Source organism: Cydia pomonella, chromosome 14 (genome assembly GCF_033807575.1).
Source record: "Cydia pomonella isolate Wapato2018A chromosome 14, ilCydPomo1, whole genome shotgun sequence".
In the NCBI taxonomy this organism is placed as follows: Eukaryota; Metazoa; Arthropoda; class Insecta; order Lepidoptera; family Tortricidae; genus Cydia; species Cydia pomonella.
The window spans coordinates 21,406,863-21,427,180 of record NC_084716.1 but is presented as its reverse complement, the minus strand read 5'-3'; the positions used below and the strand labels follow the sequence as shown (position 1 = coordinate 21,427,180).

At 44.4% G+C, this 20,318-nt stretch overlaps 2 protein-coding genes across 5 annotated transcripts in view; both read right to left on the bottom strand.

The window, feature by feature from the left end:
• Positions 1 to 1,322: 1,322 nt before the first annotated feature.
• On the bottom strand, positions 1,323 to 9,551 carry LOC133525199 (glucosamine-6-phosphate isomerase). 4 transcript variants are annotated; one of them, XM_061861482.1, is made up of 6 exons: positions 9,360 to 9,551; positions 7,699 to 7,951; positions 4,390 to 4,572; positions 3,847 to 4,031; positions 3,217 to 3,390; positions 1,323 to 2,034 (listed from the first exon to the last, which is right to left on the bottom strand). In XM_061861482.1, exons 2-6 carry the CDS (start codon positions 7,922 to 7,924, stop codon positions 1,966 to 1,968), a joined length of 837 nt encoding a protein of 278 aa, XP_061717466.1. In that variant the 5' UTR covers positions 7,925 to 7,951; positions 9,360 to 9,551; the 3' UTR covers positions 1,323 to 1,965. The 4 variants fall into 4 exon arrangements, with proteins under 4 accessions (XP_061717466.1, XP_061717469.1, XP_061717467.1 ...); XM_061861485.1 differs by having other exon boundaries at positions 1,323 to 1,487; XM_061861483.1 differs by lacking the exon at positions 9,360 to 9,551 and adding an exon at positions 9,096 to 9,301.
• Positions 9,552 to 14,436: 4,885 nt separating this feature from the next.
• LOC133525230 (uncharacterized) overlaps positions 14,437 to 20,318 on the bottom strand; it is a 48,929-nt gene continuing 43,047 nt past the window's right edge. Inside the window, 2 exon segments of the mRNA XM_061861519.1 lie at positions 14,437 to 14,615; positions 15,268 to 19,647. Of these exon segments, the coding sequence (XP_061717503.1) occupies positions 14,481 to 14,615; positions 15,268 to 19,647 (4,515 nt within the window). The 3' untranslated portion in view covers positions 14,437 to 14,480.

Here is a 20,318-nt window from a genome sequence, read left to right as displayed (position 1 = left end):
TTTAAGGGAACTAAATGGCATAGTTATTCAATTTTTTTATAAATAGTAATTAATAGTTGCATATAGCGTTGTTGCAACTCGGGTATTACATTTAACTCAACGAAACAATTGAAAACTGTGACATATCAATGTCATTTCGAACATCAATCGTCCGAGATAGTACTTCATTTAGTAGCAAATGTATACACTCGTACTAAACACTAATCAATATGTGAACAGGCCCTAAGGCAAGTGTATACGCTCGTAAGGGGCCTTATAAGATAAAATTAATTATTGATTAGCTCCGAAATGGAGTTAATTAGAATACTGGTGTCTTCGAGAAAGTTACTTTATATAAGATCAGGAATGCACCCTTGAAATTAACGGAATTAAAAAAAAAAACAATAATTCATGTGTATTGGCCTGCCGAAATTGCAACTGTACATGTTTTACCAACCTACTCGAGTACTCGTTATGGCAGTTAAAAATAAGTTGTTACTGAAAAGTACCCTCAGTGTTAAGGGGAGGTGAAGTACAGACTTGACGGAGAACTGAATACTGGTATAGAATAAGGCTCTAACACAGAAGGTTCATACAAAAAACCGATAGGGTTGTTAACATCTACAAATCTTAGGGCAGAATTGTATCCCAATCAATTCTTTTGGATTATAAGAACATGTTAAACTACTTTTAGGGGACCTGTAATGACCATATTTTTGTAAATATTGAATTTAAAATATCTGTTGGCATACGTCACGTGACTAAACTCGAAACGTCATTGAAGATTCTGATGACGTCACAACTCTCAGATTGACACTGTTGACAGTTAGGCGATAAACAACAAATGACAAATGTCAGTTGACAGTTCGTATCTTCTACGTGTGTATGTAGTTATGTGTCAAACCGTAAACTGTGACGTCACACAATTTTCAAAGAGCGTTTTGGGCGCGAAAGCATCTGTCAAAATATTTTTTGTTAATTTAACATATTTAAAGCCGTTTTTAGTATAAAAGTTGAATTTTAGGGCAACTTTTACTTAATATAGAACGTAATACAATCGTTTCAAAAATTTGGAAACAACCCTATTTATTAACATTTTGTGAAATATATTTTTTCACTATCCAGCCGCGTATTTGCGTCTAACAACAATCTCAAAGTAAATAAGTAGTAAATAAAGTCGCGATCTAAATATTGTAAACTAATTATATTTCGTTTTGATCAGTATAAAACAAGCTTTCAAATCATGGCAAACTTTTTTTTATATAACATTTTATCAGTCAAAACCTTTGTGTCAGAACTTATGACCTGACTAAGTGTTTACCCATAGATAAAAGAAACAAGAGTTCGAAATATACATATTCATTTATAGCTTATTCATTACAATTCTGATCTTATCTAACAGTTGTATAAAATTATAAAAGCTAACAGGTGGTTCCAGTTGGTGGCCCTCTGCCGTCCTCGGGTCAGAACGTGTCCTCGATCAGCTTGTTGTGCACATCCATGAGGCTCTGAAACCATTCTCCATTTGTGAATCTGTTTGGTCCCTTAATGTTGAGACTAGATTACAAAGTACATAATTATATTCGTTTTGAGTAAAATCTAACCATCACCAACAGACTTATAATTAATAGTAAAAAATTAAAAAAATATTGATCTTGTAGATAGGTTAAAGGGTTAGGCTACCCTAGTTAAATCTTATAAGTAACATATGGGCCTGATCTAAAATATTCAGATGACGTGTGTGATTTTACAAGTATCATTTAAAAAAAAACATTTAATGCTTGCATATCCAAACAAAAGATTAACATATATTACACATCCAAACAGAATGGTGCGAGCGAGGAAATTACTAAAATTTACTAAAACTCTGGATTGGTCTTGCTTTGCCCCTTGTATGTGTCTGTTCGTGGCGATCTCCTGCCTTGTTGGGGCTCGGAGGCTTGGCGCTGGGGCTTCTGTTGAAGCTCGGTCCGGGCGTGCTGGTCGCTAGTGCAGCACGCTCTGCTTGTCCACGGGCAGCTCGGCAATCAGCCGCTGGTGCTCCTCGCTCAGCGCCTACACACACAGGTACACTCAGACACCCGCTCTGGACGATGTGTTGTCCATAAACAAACCAAGAATCATGGTCCCCTGTTTATTTCGTGTCATCCTAATATTCTTATATGGATGTCTAGGTATTTCGAAGTGCAGTACTTTTGACAGAAATGATTGCCATCGAGTGATTAATCCAAGGAGGACTCGAAACTAACTCAGAGCCATGTATATTGGCCCTTGTAATATTTTCTCATCTCAATACACAAATAACAAAGAAAACCATTTTAATTCGTCTTGAGCGTACACTACATTAAATAGAAGAGACTTTATCAAGAACATTGTGAAGTTTGATATTGTCTAAATAAAAATATGTTTGTTTAAAGTACGTATTGTCTATAAGAAAACCATTATCCTTAAACTTATCCACTGTACGAGTGTCATGTCACACATCACCCAAGGCGTTGATACTTAATAATTAATTGTAGGTATTAATCGAATCGAAAAGCGCCAATGATTGGTAAAAGGTAAGTCTGAGTGTACCCCATGCATTCCCCTGCCTCATACACACATGCTGCTAGTAAATCATGCCAATTTCGTTATAAAATATACCAGAAAACAGATTAGGTGAATAGAGAAAAGTCTGTGGCGCTTAGAAATATTACATGCATATTAACAGTAGGTGGTGTATCCAGACAGCAACTAACAATATTGTCTATTTAGGTAGTCGTTTTGCTACCATGTTATTTTGAGATATAGGCTTTCTGCAATTGTGGTCGTCTGGCGTCTTCGTCAGCTATGAGCAATGCTTGGAGTGCTACTGGAAGGCGGAGACGGTCCACATCTGGTGACACCTACCTTGAAGTACTTGACAGTCTTAACCCGCAGCTCCAGGGTGGCGTCTTCATCAGCTATGAGCAGCGTTTGAGGGTGCTGCTGGAAGGCGGAGACGGTCCACATCTGGTGACACCTACCTTGAAGTACTTGACAGTCTTAACCCGCAGCTCCAGGGTGGCGTCTTCATCAGCTATGAGCAGCGTTTGAGGGTGCTGCTGGAAGGCGGAGACGGTCCACATCTGGTGACACCTACCTTGAAGTACTTGACAGTCTTAACCCGCAGCTCCAGGGTGGCGTCTTCATCAGCTATGAGCAGCGTTTGAGGGTGCTGCTGGAAGGCGGAGACGGTCCACATCTGGTGACACCTACCTTGAAGTACTTGACTGTCTTAACCCGCAGCTCCAGGGTGGCGTCTTCATCAGCTATGAGCAGCGTTTGAGGGTGCTGCTGGAAGGCGGAGACGGTCCACATGTGGTTGACGCCCTCCTCGACGGCGCGGGACAGCGCCAGCGCCTTGTGCACGCCCGTAATCAGGATCATGACCTGCAACACCCGAACTTGTCAGCTAAATGCTTAATGTTTTTCCTGGATTTTCTCCTGGCTACCATTCCTTTGTGCTGTAGGTATGGACCCTGTATTTCTTGCAGATCAACAGATAAAACCTTAAATTCCCTTAGGCTCAGCATTATATATGTACTGAAGCGACGTGTAACGTGTATGTAGACCTCACGCGCTCGATCAGTAGAGACGGTGCAGTCGGTGCTCCAGTCGAATATCCTCGCGTTTATTTTACTTTAATACGTGAGTAACTAGTTTAAAATAATTTTAATAGGGCACTAATTCTCCAAATTTGTATTCTTCTTGTTCCTTATGTCCTGATAAGTAACGTTTTTATAACGTAGGTTGTATACATGTAGATGTATACGGCGCTTAGCAGGGCTATCTCATATGTTCGTCTACACCAAGACTAAACAGATTTTATGTTGGCTAGTAACTGACCTCCTTGGCGTCCATGACAGTGCCCACGCCGACCGTGAGCGCCTGGCGCGGCACCTGCGAGATGTCTCCGCCGAAGAACCGCTTGTTGGCTTCGAGCGTGTCGTAGGCCAGAGTCTTGACGCGCGTGCGCGACACCAGCGAGGAGCCCGGCTCGTTGAACGCGATGTGCCCGTCGGGGCCGATGCCTGCCACACGTAGCAAGCAAGTAACGTAACGGTTACAATTAGTAGGTAGGGAAGCCGACTATTTGAAAAGTTATCTGATGAAGATATCTGACGTATTTGAAAGGAACAAGAAACCAGTAGCAGACTATTATTGTATTCCACAATGCTACTTTCCATAAAGATTTTTCATCAATCCATACGTTGGAACTTTGGTGCCGTAAAGAAGTATACGTAGATGACGCCAGGTGTCATGGTGTCTAAACGATAATGAAGGATTTGGTGAAAATAATCACTGAGGTTTAAGGACTTTTGTGAGATTTAAAACAAGAGGATTCACACACGCAAATACCGTTATACGAGTGCTGCTGTCAGTTCTTACCACCGATGAACAGATGCACGCCGCCCGCGGCCGCGATCAGCTCCTCATAGCGGCGGCACTCGGCGGCCAGGTCTGGCGCGTTGCCATCTAACACATGCGCGTTGCCGGGCTCGATGTCGATGTGCTTGAAGAACTCGTTCCACATGTAGTAGTGGTACGACTCGGGGTGGTCGCGAGGCAAGCCTGTAACAATAAATAAGTAGGTACCGTAAATTCACCGCAATTTAAAAACTGGATATTATTCGCATAAGTCGCTCGTACTCGTAGGACTCACCTCATCTCAATTTCAAACTGGCTCTAGTCTTATATATATTCAACAAGAAATTAGTGTAATTTTATAAGGTCAAATGATATAAAACAAATAAGTATGTACACAAACAGGAGGTGGAGGACGAACGACATCAGATTCAGAACGGTAGATGACGAGTTCAGTTGCCACGAGGAGGATGTAGGCTTTATCATACGTATAAGTAGGGTTGCCATAATTATTCGGAACTGATACGGGACAATGGGGTAATGGGTAATTGGGGTAGTAATGGCGTTACGGGAGGGGGAGGGGGGGGGGGGGTTGCAAATACATAAATAGCTGGGCATTGTTATGACCCTTTCTTTAGTTACATAGGTAAACAAACTGGTTACACAGAGATAATTGTGACTATTTTTCTGATCATTCTACAGCGGTATCGATATACGGGACAGGTACAAATACGGGACGCGATACGGTGACAGTCCCGTATATACGTTTGCTTGCTTGTTTGCTTAAGCCATCTTAGTTTATTGTAAAGAAAGCAAGAGCAAGTTAGTCATATTATATCAATCTTCAATTTAAATTAATTATTTATTGCGAATCTGGGAGATACATATAGTGTTTGTAGAGTAGGTACAACCAATCTTTAAATTCGTTAAGATTAGTGACATACATTTCACACATATTCCAACAATCAGTGCCGGATTAAGATATTTTGATGCCCTAAGCATTTCTAGATCATGGTGCCCCCTCATCAAGATTACATTGAATTTTCTTGGTAAATTGAGTGACGTTTATTGTCGCATTACTTCTGAGAATAGAATTTTCAATCCATCACATCATTTTATTACGGAAATTGACAGTAGGCATAAGGTTAAGTGTCAGCAAATTCGACACCCCCGTGCTTCGCATAAGGCCGGAGGCCGAGCCAACCATGTCCAAGTGTAAGCGAAGACGTAAAACATAGGCCGTACTCCGCACAGGGTTTTGCAACCTCTAGAGCTTTCCTACGAAGCTCATTCGTGTGAGGGCAAAGGCCGAGCTTCAGTAGGGGCTTAGCCATTGGAGGTAATTTTAGAACTTGATCAAACGCGATTAAGTCCCGTTTTCTTAAATAATAATGTGTCACAATTAGGCCAATAAAATTAATGTTTTCGAATTTGGTCCTAAAAATGCGTGTAATGCGAGTTTGCTCCATTCCAGGAGGTGTGCATAAATCTTTCCTCTTTTTCAGTTTTTTGCTTGTAAATCAAAAACGGTACGTCTGACTGAAAATTTGTTCTAATTATGATTAAAATTGATATCTGAGGATCCGAAATGTAATTTAACTACATATGTTCTTGCAATAAAATATATTGATTGATTGAAGGTACCTTAATATGTATTCGTCGTAAATTGTAAAAAAAGGTCGACATTTTTTATTTTTGTTAAAATCATGTTAATAATCCGAAAACGCCTTCTTACCAGTGTCAGATTCACCAAGTGCTATTGTAATTGATAGTAGGTTCCTTCTACATCGAGTGTGCTAAGCTACAGGAAATCATCTACGGGAAAAAAATATCTCTTAAGGATCCCAAAATGTATGCTGGGATAAAGCAAACTTGGATTACACGGTATTTATGACCAAATGAAAATATTAAAACAATTTCCAGCTTGCTGGGAATTAATTCCTCAAAACGCTATTTCTGGATCTAATTTGATTGGCCTAAATCGTGAAAGTTTAAATCAGTGTTTTTAAAGGCAAGTCTAAGGCTGAGCTTTTCATAAGGCTGAACGCGCGGAGCTTTCGATCGGCGCTTACGGATGAGGCCAAAGGTCGAGCATGGCTTGAATTTGACTAATGGCCAGGTATGAATGGCTGGGCGTCCGGAGCGTCCGATCGCGGCGCGTTATCATACAATACAACCAATGGCGAGGTGTGAGCAAGGCAGGAGACCCAGCTGCGAGAGAGAACAGCTTTGATTTGGATCCATGGCAAAGTGAAAGTGAGGCAGTTTGCATAAAGTAGAAGCCCTTAGCGTCGCATAAGACCTAACGCCGAACTGCAAAAGAGTGGCTTGAAATTCAACCTATGTAATCACGGTTCTCCTACTGCCTTTGCTTAACTCGAAACCGCAATTTGATAAGATGCTTTTGGTTTTCGGCCTTCGCGGGGCCCTTTATAACACTTTGACAATAGGGTTGTTTCCATCTACAAAACTTAGGGCAGAATTGTATCCCAATAAATTCTATTGGATTATAAGAACATGTTAAACTACTTTTAATGACCATATTTTTGTAAATATTGAATTTAAAATATCTTTTGGCACACGTCACGTGACCAAACTCGAAACGTCATTCTGATGACGTCACAACTCTCGGATTGACACTGTTGACAGTTAGGCGATAAACAACAAATGACAAATGTCAGTTGACAGCTCGTATCTTCTACGTGTGTATGTAGTTATGTGTCAAACCGTAAACTGTGACGTCACACAATTTTCAAAGAGCGTTTTGGACGCGAAAGCATCTGTCAAAATATATTTTGTTAATTTAACATATTCAAAGCCGTTTTTAGTATAGAAGTTAAATTTTAGGGCAACTTTTAGTTAATATAGAACGTAATACAAGCGTTTCAAAAATTGGAAACAACCCTATTAGGTCGCAGGATCGCGGCTCTGCAGCAACTCGGCCTGACCGACACATCTGGCGTGCAAGAGAGCAATTTTGGCTACAAAATCGGTAATCTACGTCGAGAAAATCGGTGGACCATAACTACCTGTAAATTTTTTGGCCATGAGCTTTGAGGGCCTCCGCGTATGGTTGGAGATGTGCTTACGTGTCCTAACTCTCTTACGACCCTTCGTTATTAGATGGTTACTTGCACACGTATCAAGAAGTTACGTACTGTACTTACATTACGACTGCGATGCTGATGCAGCCTGCGCGTTTTTTTTTCATATGATTTTGGTGCCCCCCTAGACGTGGTGCCCTAAGCAAGTGCTTATTTTGCTTAATGGTTAATCCGGCACTGCCAACAATGGAGATTTTAATTGTGTATGCTAGTTATGCTACCTACTTACCGACATACTCGTCCATGTTGAATGTAGTGACGTATTTAAAGGACAGCCGGCCCTCCTTATAGAAGTCAATGAGTCGTCGGTACATCCCCAGCGGTGTCCCACCCGTGGGCAGCCCCAGCACGAAGTGTCGGCCGGGTCCGGGCTTGAACTCCGAAATTCGCTGGAGCACGAACCTCGCGGCCCAGTCCGCCACCACCTTGGCATCGTCGAGGATGATTAACCGCATTTCTGGATTTCTGGTGTTTTGTTACAGCTGCAATTTGGGAAGAAACAATAACTGAGACCTCGCGTGTCATCGTTGTGGTTATAACATGCGAAACTTGCGGCAGCCGTAAGAATCAGGCAGTTATTTTGTTTACTAAAATGTCTTAGGAAATTACAGCAGGTGTGTAGGTATGTTATTATATCCTGTTATATCTGACAACATCAATCTAAAAGGTCCGGATTTTTTTATATACTACGTCGGTGACAAACAAGCCTACGGCCCGCCTGATGGTAAGCAGTCTGCATAGCCTATGGAGACCTACAACTCCATAAAAAATTTAATAAAGGTACCCAAACCATGAAGCCAGACAGCTTGTCTTTGTTCTACACTTGATTCTGAAGGAGTTACTCATTACACACGCTCAATACTCAGAATGCTTTAACCGTACGAGTAGAATTTAAAAGTACTTATTTCAATGTAAGACTTCGATTTTAAGAGACACCGCGAGCGTCATGTGAAGCGATCATTATGTGGTCAATAAATACCTACTGATAAGGAGTCAATGGCCTAAATCAAGCAATAAAAACAACGGCCAGAGTGATAATGATAAGTGGGAGCATTGCGACAGCCTATCTGCGGTGGGTGGGTGTGTGGCCATGTCTCAATAAATACCTACATGTCTAGAAGGTATAAATATCATTAGATAAGTACAGTCAGGTTAGGCAGTATTTATTTTTCTAGCCAACAAATGGTCAGGTATTTTTATTAATGCAATTTTATGAGGACAAATTCAGACAAAGATGCCACTAGAATACGTAAGCTTTTTGGTTGTAGGTATAAATAAGGCCTCGGTAATTTCGCCAGCATCACTCTTCAGGGGTGCTTAAACGTCACGAGGCTCCGTTATTTAGCGGTACTTATAAATAACCTTAATGGCTTAAAAACCTGAATCAGTGAGAGCTCTCAGTAAAATATATACTAATGGTATTTCAACTGGAATACATGTAGGTACACATGTTGATACGCCTACATGATACGTATAAAAATATAAAACGTATTTATACGTACTTAAGTTGCAGGCAGGTATACTTAATGTTAGTACCTAATATACCTACACGTTGCCGTCTTTAAAAACCCAAAATTATAAATTAGGTTAATATATACAGGAGACTATTTTCCTAGGTTTCCTTACCTACTAATAATGTATCACGCAAACAAAACATTAGGTACAATAGCTATCTCGAAATCCTCACTCACACAATTCGATTCCAATAAGACATATGTATTAACAAATAACCGCTATTATACACATCAGATAACTCACATTATCTGTAAAATTTACTTAATCGTTCGTTAGCACAAAGCCACCAAAGTTATGCATGCATGTATATGTAGGTATAAAAAGTTATTGGAAACATTTTCGGCAGGTCAATAACCTACAAACGGGGTCACTCACCGCACGTCCTCTCGCACCGGCTCCGGCCTTCTGTCTGTACACTACACTCTGTATATAACTACACTACGTGTACCGATTGATTCAACCACTACAACTACTGATTCCGAGTAAAAAAAACACTAAACAACAACAAATCTTGAGTATTTGTCACGTTAGTGTCATTTGTGGCATAGTCGATAATCGTTATAGTAATTGCTATTGTTACGCCTGCATTTTGAGTTTTTGACATTTAATCGCTATGCGTTTGTCAAATGATAGCATTAGTAAGCGAATTGCTTTACGTATTAAGACCTAACCGGTGTTGCAACATGAAGCTCCCGTGAGTCAATGGGAATATTATTTAAATATTGTCGTTTTATTATAGGCTTTAATCAGTTGCATCTAATACTGAAATGAAGGCGGTTAAAAAAACTATTAATAATGCTTTAATAACAGAACTAATCAAAATGCTTTAATGTCTCAATTAAAGTTAATAAATGTAATTTTCAGGCAGATGATCAACAGATGATCTTAAGGTGCGACGCGTATCCTTAAATTCTCCACCGCCGGCTAACTTATTTCTTACGTCAGTCGAGTTTGAGCTCAATAAGTATCAGTGGCGGATCGTTCCAAGAACTCGATTCCCACCGGCTTGTCTGATATCAGCCCGTTCAGTACTTTCACGATCAGTTCGTGGAGAAAAGGAAAGTAAAATTAGCACCGGGTTCTCTACGAATATTTGTGACGCGCCGCCACTGATAAGTCATACACCTCTCGTAGAAAAAATAGGTAAGCTAAGTATTATGTATAGGGCGTTTATACTTAATTACGTATAAAATTTACTAATTTAGTAATATGGTTTTATGATGCAAGCCAGACTTAGGAGCTATCTTCATTGGGAATAAAAGAGAGTCTACGGTCTAGGTACGAATTTTTACGCCACTAGCTGATTTATCCCAGAGTCTTCTGATCTGACGAAAATAATGTTCAAACAAAAAAGGATGAAATAATACACAGTTTTCGATAAATGGTATTTATTTCTAATTCAATAAAGTTAATACGCCGATAAAGAGATTATTCAAATGCGAGAGCCCTCGCGCTCTCAAGATGCAGCTCTCCCACGTCCAACGTAGGTTGTGAGGTTCACAACAAACACCTTATTATGCCCTTTCATTATACAGACAAACGCTTACTGTAATTGTTTTATAAACTTGGTCACAAAGATTGAATTCTTGTGTATGCTTATGACCAGTCCCAAACAACGTAGTTTTCGACTAAATTAAATTATGGGTATTTGTCTCATGTTTTAACATTCGGACATAAAAGACAAACTTAAGAAAACTGCATATCTGTATGACCTGATGGTCCTGAATAAAAATATCAAACCCAAATGAATAATATTCTAAATAAAATTAACGAAAAAATATTTGTATACGGTCCTCTTCATCGGTCACTATGGCAGGCGTATCCAAACTACGGCCCGCGAGCCGTTACTATTGGTCCGCGGAGAGGCGGCTGAGAGCCCAAAGCCATGCGACGTTGTATTTTAAAACGTTTGTCTGTACACAGAGGACGAAGAAAGTCTCCCACAGCCGCTGCAACGTTTCACAAACGATTCTAACACAGAGAGCGTCCACATATCACGTTCAATCTTACAAAAATAACTCTTTGACCTCCACAACACCCTTCTAGCGTAAAGTTAGCGTACGTTAACCTAAGAGAGGCCCCACACTAGCGTCTCCCGAGCGTCGGCGTCTAGTCAGCTCTACGGCTGCTGCTGCGCAGCGACTCCATTTTCCATGGCGCTGACCTGACTGACACCGACGCTCGAAAGTCGCTAGTGTGGAGTAACAAGAAAATATAACTAAGAAATAAATAGCTACTCTCGAAAGTATCATTTGATTTCTGATAAAATTGAAATAAAAGTGTAACTTAAAAAGAATTGTGAAAATATTGGTACCTAGTAGGAATCAAGATATACAGCTAACAAGTGCTATCATCATAAAATTCTTAACATACATTCCAGATCATAACAACCTACACAGCCGAGCGACGTGCAATATTAGCATGATACTGTTTATAGTCGACATACGAGTTTCATCTCTTTTGAACCAACTTTAATTAGTCGGCAATAAGCAATATAATACTGATAACGCAGACCGTCGCTCGACCAACGCTCGCTCAAAACTTAACCAACACTAAAGAGATTCACACATTGACACCGCGACCTGCCGGAGTCGAGCGGGGCGGGTATGTACTCGCTGCGCGCTCGCGGGCTCGGTGTGTGATAGGGCCCTTATGTCATGCGCCCGCCGCAGCTGATCGCGGTGTCAGTATGGGAGCAGCCTAACGGGTCATGCACAGATTCAGGTTCTATCATAGTCTATCTGTTTCTGCTAGCCAGGGACATTACAACTTGACGTGTAATATTTAAAACATTATAAATAAATATCTAAGTCTACGTCACATTTAATTCCACAATACCGGCCAAACATTACATTTCACTGCCCTTAATTTTAGGGTCTAGACAGAAATGTTATTAGGTATAAATATGTGCACGACCCGTGCAAAGTATCTGGCGCGGCGGTCGAGTAGACCGCCTACAACAACACAACACGGAACGTCCCACAACAAGACACAATAGACAGTATTCAATAAATACACAACGGAATACTAACACACGTAAATATTCCCGCTTCAAGTGTTAGCCTGAAGTAGATCTGACACCCTAGTATGGTTCTACAAATGAGATCGTGTCGGGTATTCTTGCGGGTTTCGTTGTGTAGCATATAATTGCAGGCGACTGTACTGTCGCTATTAAATATATCGAAGCGGCCGAGGTGCTCACAAATATCTGAGCACGGCTCTTTTGTCAAAGCGTTAGAGTGCGTGTTCAGATATTTTTGAGCATATCGGCCGAGCCGATGTATCTGATGGCGACTGTACATTATGCGATAACTCCATATGTCGCAGTATACCATTCATTTAGCTGTCTGCGGCTATAGTGTTCACTAATTAATATGAATTAGTATTCCTTGGTGTACGATATAAAGTATTCGTTATATAAATATATAAAGACATGAACTACGCTAACACTATGTACAGAACAGCCCGCGAGGGGAACGTAACGGAAGATTGTGGCGCGCCATATTTATTTATAAAAAAACTTGAGTGTTTTAAAATACTTTTAGTTACAAGTTGTTTAAAAGTTTTTAGTAAACAACAACTGATCGTTTTCAAAGTTATATTTATAACTTGCCACGATATATGCAATGTTTATTTATAGCAATCTATATTCAGAATACAACCGATAACAAGGCCTTTTAATAGAATCCTGGACAGCTATACATATAGGCTATATAGGTAATCGTACTAATCGTACATTGAGAATTACAATCTTAATTTTGTTAGCACTCGGCTCTGTTGAATATTAACACATTCACTGCCAGACAAAAAACGGCGCACTACCCCAGAAACCGGTGGTCTAAAGCTGCGTACAAAACAACCCGCCCAGCGGGTTGTCCGGCATCTGAACAAAGTTCACGAGCGCCCACCAGGTGGGTTCCCGGCAGGGAATGTGTTAATATTAATTTAGCATGTCAAACATTGTTTTCTTTTGAGAGATGTTTCCCAGTATTTCAGTAAGCAATGTATTTTAAATCGTGATAGTTTGATCCGGCGCGCCACGAGCACGTACCTTAGTCGACTAACTTCACTAAAGCCGTCCTCACACTTGTAAACATTGCTTGCGTAAGGAGGAACCCATGTATCAACTGCTATACTCTTAACCGACTATTAATGGACCTTATATATTTGTAATAAAGATTACAATTTGTGAATGAATAGTGTGGAATGGTACAGGTTATGACTTCGAGCAACACCGGGAAGGGAGTCGACATTCGCACTATTTCCCCGCTGCCGCAGCACATGCCCAACTGGGCATAGCGCGGTGCGAGTTGGGACTGGTCTGTACACAAGATTTCGAGGTGTGCAAGATTTGTTTTTCAAGTGTGTCATTTTCTATGTATTTGTGTCGTTATTATACATTAAATTTTGTATGTAGTGAGTGAGAAGTGCGACTGTGTGTATGTTATCTCGTAAGAAAAGGTAGAACGATTTGTACGGTAAGATATCGCTCGGGCTCCTCCTTTCCGACGTGTCGGAAGCCGGTGTTGAACGAAGGATTAGGTAATATTGTTTATAAAGACGATATTTTTTTTTATTACGGTAATATTGCAAACGTATAAATAGAAAGATAAAGTGCAGCTATCAATCAGATATTATTGTTTCATTTGAATTATTACTTTGTCCGTCGTTTGCTGCGGTAGTTTAATAGGTCTGTAGAACGGGGAAGAAATAACTAGGTTCCAATTTACGCGTGTCTTTACAAGAATAAAGTCGGGGTAACATTAACATATATTCCTTATGCTACGTTTGCCTAGATACGTTACTCTACTATCAATAGATAGCTTACATTCATTAAGTTGGGGCGTGTTTAAGTAATTCCGTATATTATTAATATAAAAGGTTAAAACTGTTTCGTCGCTAGTGTTTATGTTATTGTGTTTTTTTCCAAAAATACTGTAAATATTTGGAGTGAATTTATTATTTAGTAGTTTCATCGTGGAAACAGTTTTAATATTATTTTTATAAATGATAGTCACAAGTCATCGTCATTGTCGTGTTATGAATACATAAAAGTTATTCATTATTTTATACACTTGACATTTATTAATTAATTTATAAGATTTTTTAAATAAGTATAATTTTTATTGATTTTTTGCAATCGTCAATTAATTGATTATTTGTGTTGTTGTCTAAATCGAAATTAATAAATTATTATTCAGTTCAATGCTTCTGTGCCGTGTTACAATTTACGCATGCGATGTACACCTGCGCTCTATATAATAAAACGGGCGAGCGGGGCGAATATTATAAAAATACGCACGAATAGCTCAATTAATGTATTATTTCTAAGTGAAAATGTTTTAATGTGAAATGGCGTCATAAACGCTGGTAATGTGTCCTTGTGTGGGTGTTACGACCGCCTAGTCGCCGGGCGGGGCGGCCGGGAGGGGGGCGGGGGCGGGGGCGGGCGGCAGGGGGGCCGGCAGGGGGGGCGGGGGCGGGGGCGGGCGCGGGTCAGTCGGCGCGGGCGCGCTTGGCGGGCGGCTCGCCCTCGCCGCTCCAGTACGCGTACTCGGGCAGCCACTTCTCCAGCGACAGGTCGAAGAACTGCTCCAGGCGAATAGCGTCCGCGTGAATTGTTGACTCCGGCTGCACAAACAATACCGCATGATCACTAAATCATAAAAAAACACCTCTCACACTTCATATTAACTCTATTATATTTTTATGTCAATTTCTGCTCCACAAAATATGCTACAATTAACTTTATTAGACGTGAAATGTATAGCCACAATACCCTTCTAAAAGATATTTATATTTTTTCCTTGAATTTAAACACAAATATTTAAGATTACGTATTTATGTTAAATTATATAAGTTTAATGTTGTAAGCGTGTGTGCTTACATTTACCTCCTGCCACCGATTGTGATTTCGGATCTGAGTATGCTTACACATAATTTATTAACATTAAAGAACCTCCAGGTTTAGTTCTAAAATAATGATCACCACTGTTATTAATGTTTCAAAAAAAATATATTGTAAAACAATATTACAAAATTAATTCAACCATTAAACTTAGAATAAATTTAAAAATGTAAATATACTGTCTCGGGTGAGACTTGAACTTCCGGGCTCTGGATAAATAGCATCGTTTGCTGACGTATCCGCTTGTTAAAAATCAACCATGAAAGTCGACGAAACACGCAAAAAACCAAATACAAGTTAAAATAATAGTTTTACATGGTACAGTAACTGTGTCACAGAACGCTCAGTATACACTATACAGCTGGAGACAGTTACCGGGTTGTAGAGGCGCGCGTTGCGGAACATGAGGCGCACGTCGGCCACGAAGTGCGCCACGTGCGCGTAGCGCGGCGCCGCGCGCGGCTGCAGCTTCATGCGGATCATGTCCAGGCACATCGGCAGTAACAGTGTCACAGAACGTTCAGTATACACTATACAGCTGGAGACAGTTACCGGGTTGTAGAGGCGCGCGTTGCGGAACATGAGGCGCACGTCGGCCACGAAGTGCGCCACGTGCGCGTAGCGCGGCGCCGCGCGCGGCTGCAGCTTCATGCGGATCATGTCCAGGCACATCGGCAGTAACAGTGTCACAGAACGTTCAGTATACACTATACAGCTGGAGACAGTTACCGGGTTGTAGAGGCGCGCGTTGCGGAACATGAGGCGCACGTCGGCCACGAAGTGCGCCACGTGCGCGTAGCGCGGCGCCGCGCGCGGCTGCAGCTTCATGCGGATCATGTCCAGGCACATCGGCAGTAACAGTGTCACAGAACGTTCAGTATACACTATACAGCTGGAGACAGTTACCGGGTTGTAGAGGCGCGCGTTGCGGAACATGAGGCGCACGTCGGCCACGAAGTGCGCCACGTGCGCGTAGCGCGGCGCCGCGCGCGGCTGCAGCTTCATGCGGATCATGTCCAGGCACATCGGCAGTAACAGTGTCACAGAACGTTCAGTATACACTATACAGCTGGAGACAGTTACCGGGTTGTAGAGGCGCGCGTTGCGGAACATGAGGCGCACGTCGGCCACGAAGTGCGCCACGTGCGCGTAGCGCGGCGCCGCGCGCGGCTGCAGCTTCATGCGGATCATGTCCAGGCACATCGGCAGTAACAGTGTCACAGAACGTTCAGTATACACTATACAGCTGGAGACAGTTACCGGGTTGTAGAGGCGCGCGTTGCGGAACATGAGGCGCACGTCGGCCACGAAGTGCGCCACGTGCGCGTAGCGCGGCGCCGCGCGCGGCTGCAGCTTCATGCGGATCATGTCCAGGCACATCGGCAGTAACAGTGTCACAGAACGTTCAGTATACACTATACAGCTGGAGACAGTTACCGGGTTGTAGAGGCGCGCGTTGCGGAACATGAGGCGCACGTCGGCCACGAAGTGCGCCACGTGCGCGTAGCGCGGCGCCGCGCGCGGCTGCAGCTTCATGCGGATCATGTCCAGGCACATCGGCAGTAACAGTGTCACAGAACGTTCAGTATACACTATACAGCTGGAGACAGTTACCGGGTTGTAGAGGCGCGCGTTGCGGAACATGAGGCGCACGTCGGCCACGAAGTGCGCCACGTGCGCGTAGCGCGGCGCCGCGCGCGGCTGCAGCTTCATGCGGATCATGTCCAGGCACATCGGCAGTAACAGTGTCACAGAACGTTCAGTATACACTATACAGCTGGAGACAGTTACCGGGTTGTAGAGGCGCGCGTTGCGGAACATGAGGCGCACGTCGGCCACGAAGTGCGCCACGTGCGCGTAGCGCGGCGCCGCGCGCGGCTGCAGCTTCATGCGGATCATGTCCAGGCACATCGGCAGTAACAGTGTCACAGAACGTTCAGTATACACTATACAGCTGGAGACAGTTACCGGGTTGTAGAGGCGCGCGTTGCGGAACATGAGGCGCACGTCGGCCACGAAGTGCGCCACGTGCGCGTAGCGCGGCGCCGCGCGCGGCTGCAGCTTCATGCGGATCATGTCCAGGCACATCGGCAGTAACAGTGTCACAGAACGTTCAGTATACACTATACAGCTGGAGACAGTTACCGGGTTGTAGAGGCGCGCGTTGCGGAACATGAGGCGCACGTCGGCCACGAAGTGCGCCACGTGCGCGTAGCGCGGCGCCGCGCGCGGCTGCAGCTTCATGCGGATCATGTCCAGGCACATCGGCAGTAACAGTGTCACAGAACGTTCAGTATACACTATACAGCTGGAGACAGTTACCGGGTTGTAGAGGCGCGCGTTGCGGAACATGAGGCGCACGTCGGCCACGAAGTGCGCCACGTGCGCGTAGCGCGGCGCCGCGCGCGGCTGCAGCTTCATGCGGATCATGTCCAGGCACATCGGCAGTAACAGTGTCACAGAACGTTCAGTATACACTATACAGCTGGAGACAGTTACCGGGTTGTAGAGGCGCGCGTTGCGGAACATGAGGCGCACGTCGGCCACGAAGTGCGCCACGTGCGCGTAGCGCGGCGCCGCGCGCGGCTGCAGCTTCATGCGGATCATGTCCAGGCACATCGGCAGTAACAGTGTCACAGAACGTTCAGTATACACTATACAGCTGGAGACAGTTACCGGGTTGTAGAGGCGCGCGTTGCGGAACATGAGGCGCACGTCGGCCACGAAGTGCGCCACGTGCGCGTAGCGCGGCGCCGCGCGCGGCTGCAGCTTCATGCGGATCATGTCCAGGCACATCGGCAGTAACAGTGTCACAGAACGTTCAGTATACACTATACAGCTGGAGACAGTTACCGGGTTGTAGAGGCGCGCGTTGCGGAACATGAGGCGCACGTCGGCCACGAAGTGCGCCACGTGCGCGTAGCGCGGCGCCGCGCGCGGCTGCAGCTTCATGCGGATCATGTCCAGGCACATCGGCAGTAACAGTGTCACAGAACGTTCAGTATACACTATACAGCTGGAGACAGTTACCGGGTTGTAGAGGCGCGCGTTGCGGAACATGAGGCGCACGTCGGCCACGAAGTGCGCCACGTGCGCGTAGCGCGGCGCCGCGCGCGGCTGCAGCTTCATGCGGATCATGTCCAGGCACATCGGCAGTAACAGTGTCACAGAACGTTCAGTATACACTATACAGCTGGAGACAGTTACCGGGTTGTAGAGGCGCGCGTTGCGGAACATGAGGCGCACGTCGGCCACGAAGTGCGCCACGTGCGCGTAGCGCGGCGCCGCGCGCGGCTGCAGCTTCATGCGGATCATGTCCAGGCACATCGGCAGTAACAGTGTCACAGAACGTTCAGTATACACTATACAGCTGGAGACAGTTACCGGGTTGTAGAGGCGCGCGTTGCGGAACATGAGGCGCACGTCGGCCACGAAGTGCGCCACGTGCGCGTAGCGCGGCGCCGCGCGCGGCTGCAGCTTCATGCGGATCATGTCCAGGCACATCGGCAGTAACAGTGTCACAGAACGTTCAGTATACACTATACAGCTGGAGACAGTTACCGGGTTGTAGAGGCGCGCGTTGCGGAACATGAGGCGCACGTCGGCCACGAAGTGCGCCACGTGCGCGTAGCGCGGCGCCGCGCGCGGCTGCAGCTTCATGCGGATCATGTCCAGGCACATCGGCAGTAACAGTGTCACAGAACGTTCAGTATACACTATACAGCTGGAGACAGTTACCGGGTTGTAGAGGCGCGCGTTGCGGAACATGAGGCGCACGTCGGCCACGAAGTGCGCCACGTGCGCGTAGCGCGGCGCCGCGCGCGGCTGCAGCTTCATGCGGATCATGTCCAGGCACATCGGCAGTAACAGTGTCACAGAACGTTCAGTATACACTATACAGCTGGAGACAGTTACCGGGTTGTAGAGGCGCGCGTTGCGGAACATGAGGCGCACGTCGGCCACGAAGTGCGCCACGTGCGCGTAGCGCGGCGCCGCGCGCGGCTGCAGCTTCATGCGGATCATGTCCAGGCACATCGGCAGTAACAGTGTCACAGAACGTTCAGTATACACTATACAGCTGGAGACAGTTACCGGGTTGTAGAGGCGCGCGTTGCGGAACATGAGGCGCACGTCGGCCACGAAGTGCGCCACGTGCGCGTAGCGCGGCGCCGCGCGCGGCTGCAGCTTCATGCGGATCATGTCCAGGCACATCGGCAGTAACAGTGTCACAGAACGTTCAGTATACACTATACAGCTGGAGACAGTTACCGGGTTGTAGAGGCGCGCGTTGCGGAACATGAGGCGCACGTCGGCCACGAAGTGCGCCACGTGCGCGTAGCGCGGCGCCGCGCGCGGCTGCAGCTTCATGCGGATCATGTCCAGGCACATCGGCAGTAACAGTGTCACAGAACGTTCAGTATACACTATACAGCTGGAGACAGTTACCGGGTTGTAGAGGCGCGCGTTGCGGAACATGAGGCGCACGTCGGCCACGAAGTGCGCCACGTGCGCGTAGCGCGGCGCCGCGCGCGGCTGCAGCTTCATGCGGATCATGTCCAGGCACATCGGCAGTAACAGTGTCACAGAACGTTCAGTATACACTATACAGCTGGAGACAGTTACCGGGTTGTAGAGGCGCGCGTTGCGGAACATGAGGCGCACGTCGGCCACGAAGTGCGCCACGTGCGCGTAGCGCGGCGCCGCGCGCGGCTGCAGCTTCATGCGGATCATGTCCAGGCACATCGGCCGCGAGATCTGCGCACACACAACACGTTACCGAAACAACTAAATAATTAAACAATCCATCAATCCATCGGTTCACCGGTACAGAATGCCTTAAGGCAGTAGTAGATAATAATGCACTAATAACCGCATATCATGGCCTTGTAGCCTCTATATTAAGATATGGCATTATTTTTTGGGGAAACTCAATCCATAGAGATGCTGGTTTCAAAGCCCAAAAAAGATGCGTCAGTGCCATTTGTGGAATAAACACGAGGGAAAACGGTGTTGCATACTTTAAATCGTTAAAAATTTTAAAATTTCCAGCACTATATATATATTATTATTATAATCTTTATTTATATGTACAGGGCGTCCCAAGACTATGGGACATCAAGGGAAAGTACCTTAAATATCGTAGATAGGATATTTTGCTGAAAGAAGACTTTATTTTATTTTTAAAAGTAAGTAATATTGTATTAAAAGAATTTCTAAAAAAAAAATTGAAAATTGTTTACTTTTTCTGGGAATTAAACCGAATCTTGAAATTTTAATCAAAAATTTTACTTTATTCATTTCTTTTGCGATATCATATTTCTGAGATGACTTATTTTTTATGCATTCTTGCGATTGGCAGCATAAAAATACAGCATGTTTTTTTTCACATTTGAGTCAGTTCGATTTCCAGACAAAGTAGGTAACTT

Excerpts from the sequence above, each read along its gene's own strand:
- LOC133525199 (XM_061861482.1), bottom strand. The coding sequence starts at position 7,924 with ATGCGGTTAATCATCCTCGACGATGCCAAGGTGGTGGCGGACTGGGCC. Across the intron at positions 3,391-3,846 it reads CTGTCATGGACGCCAAGGAG|GTCATGATCCTGATTACGGG; the intron begins GTCAGTTACTAG and ends CGGGTGTTGCAG. Across the intron at positions 2,035-3,216 it reads AGACAGTCAAGTACTTCAAG|GCGCTGAGCGAGGAGCACCA; the intron begins GTAGGTGTCACC and ends CTGTGTGTGTAG.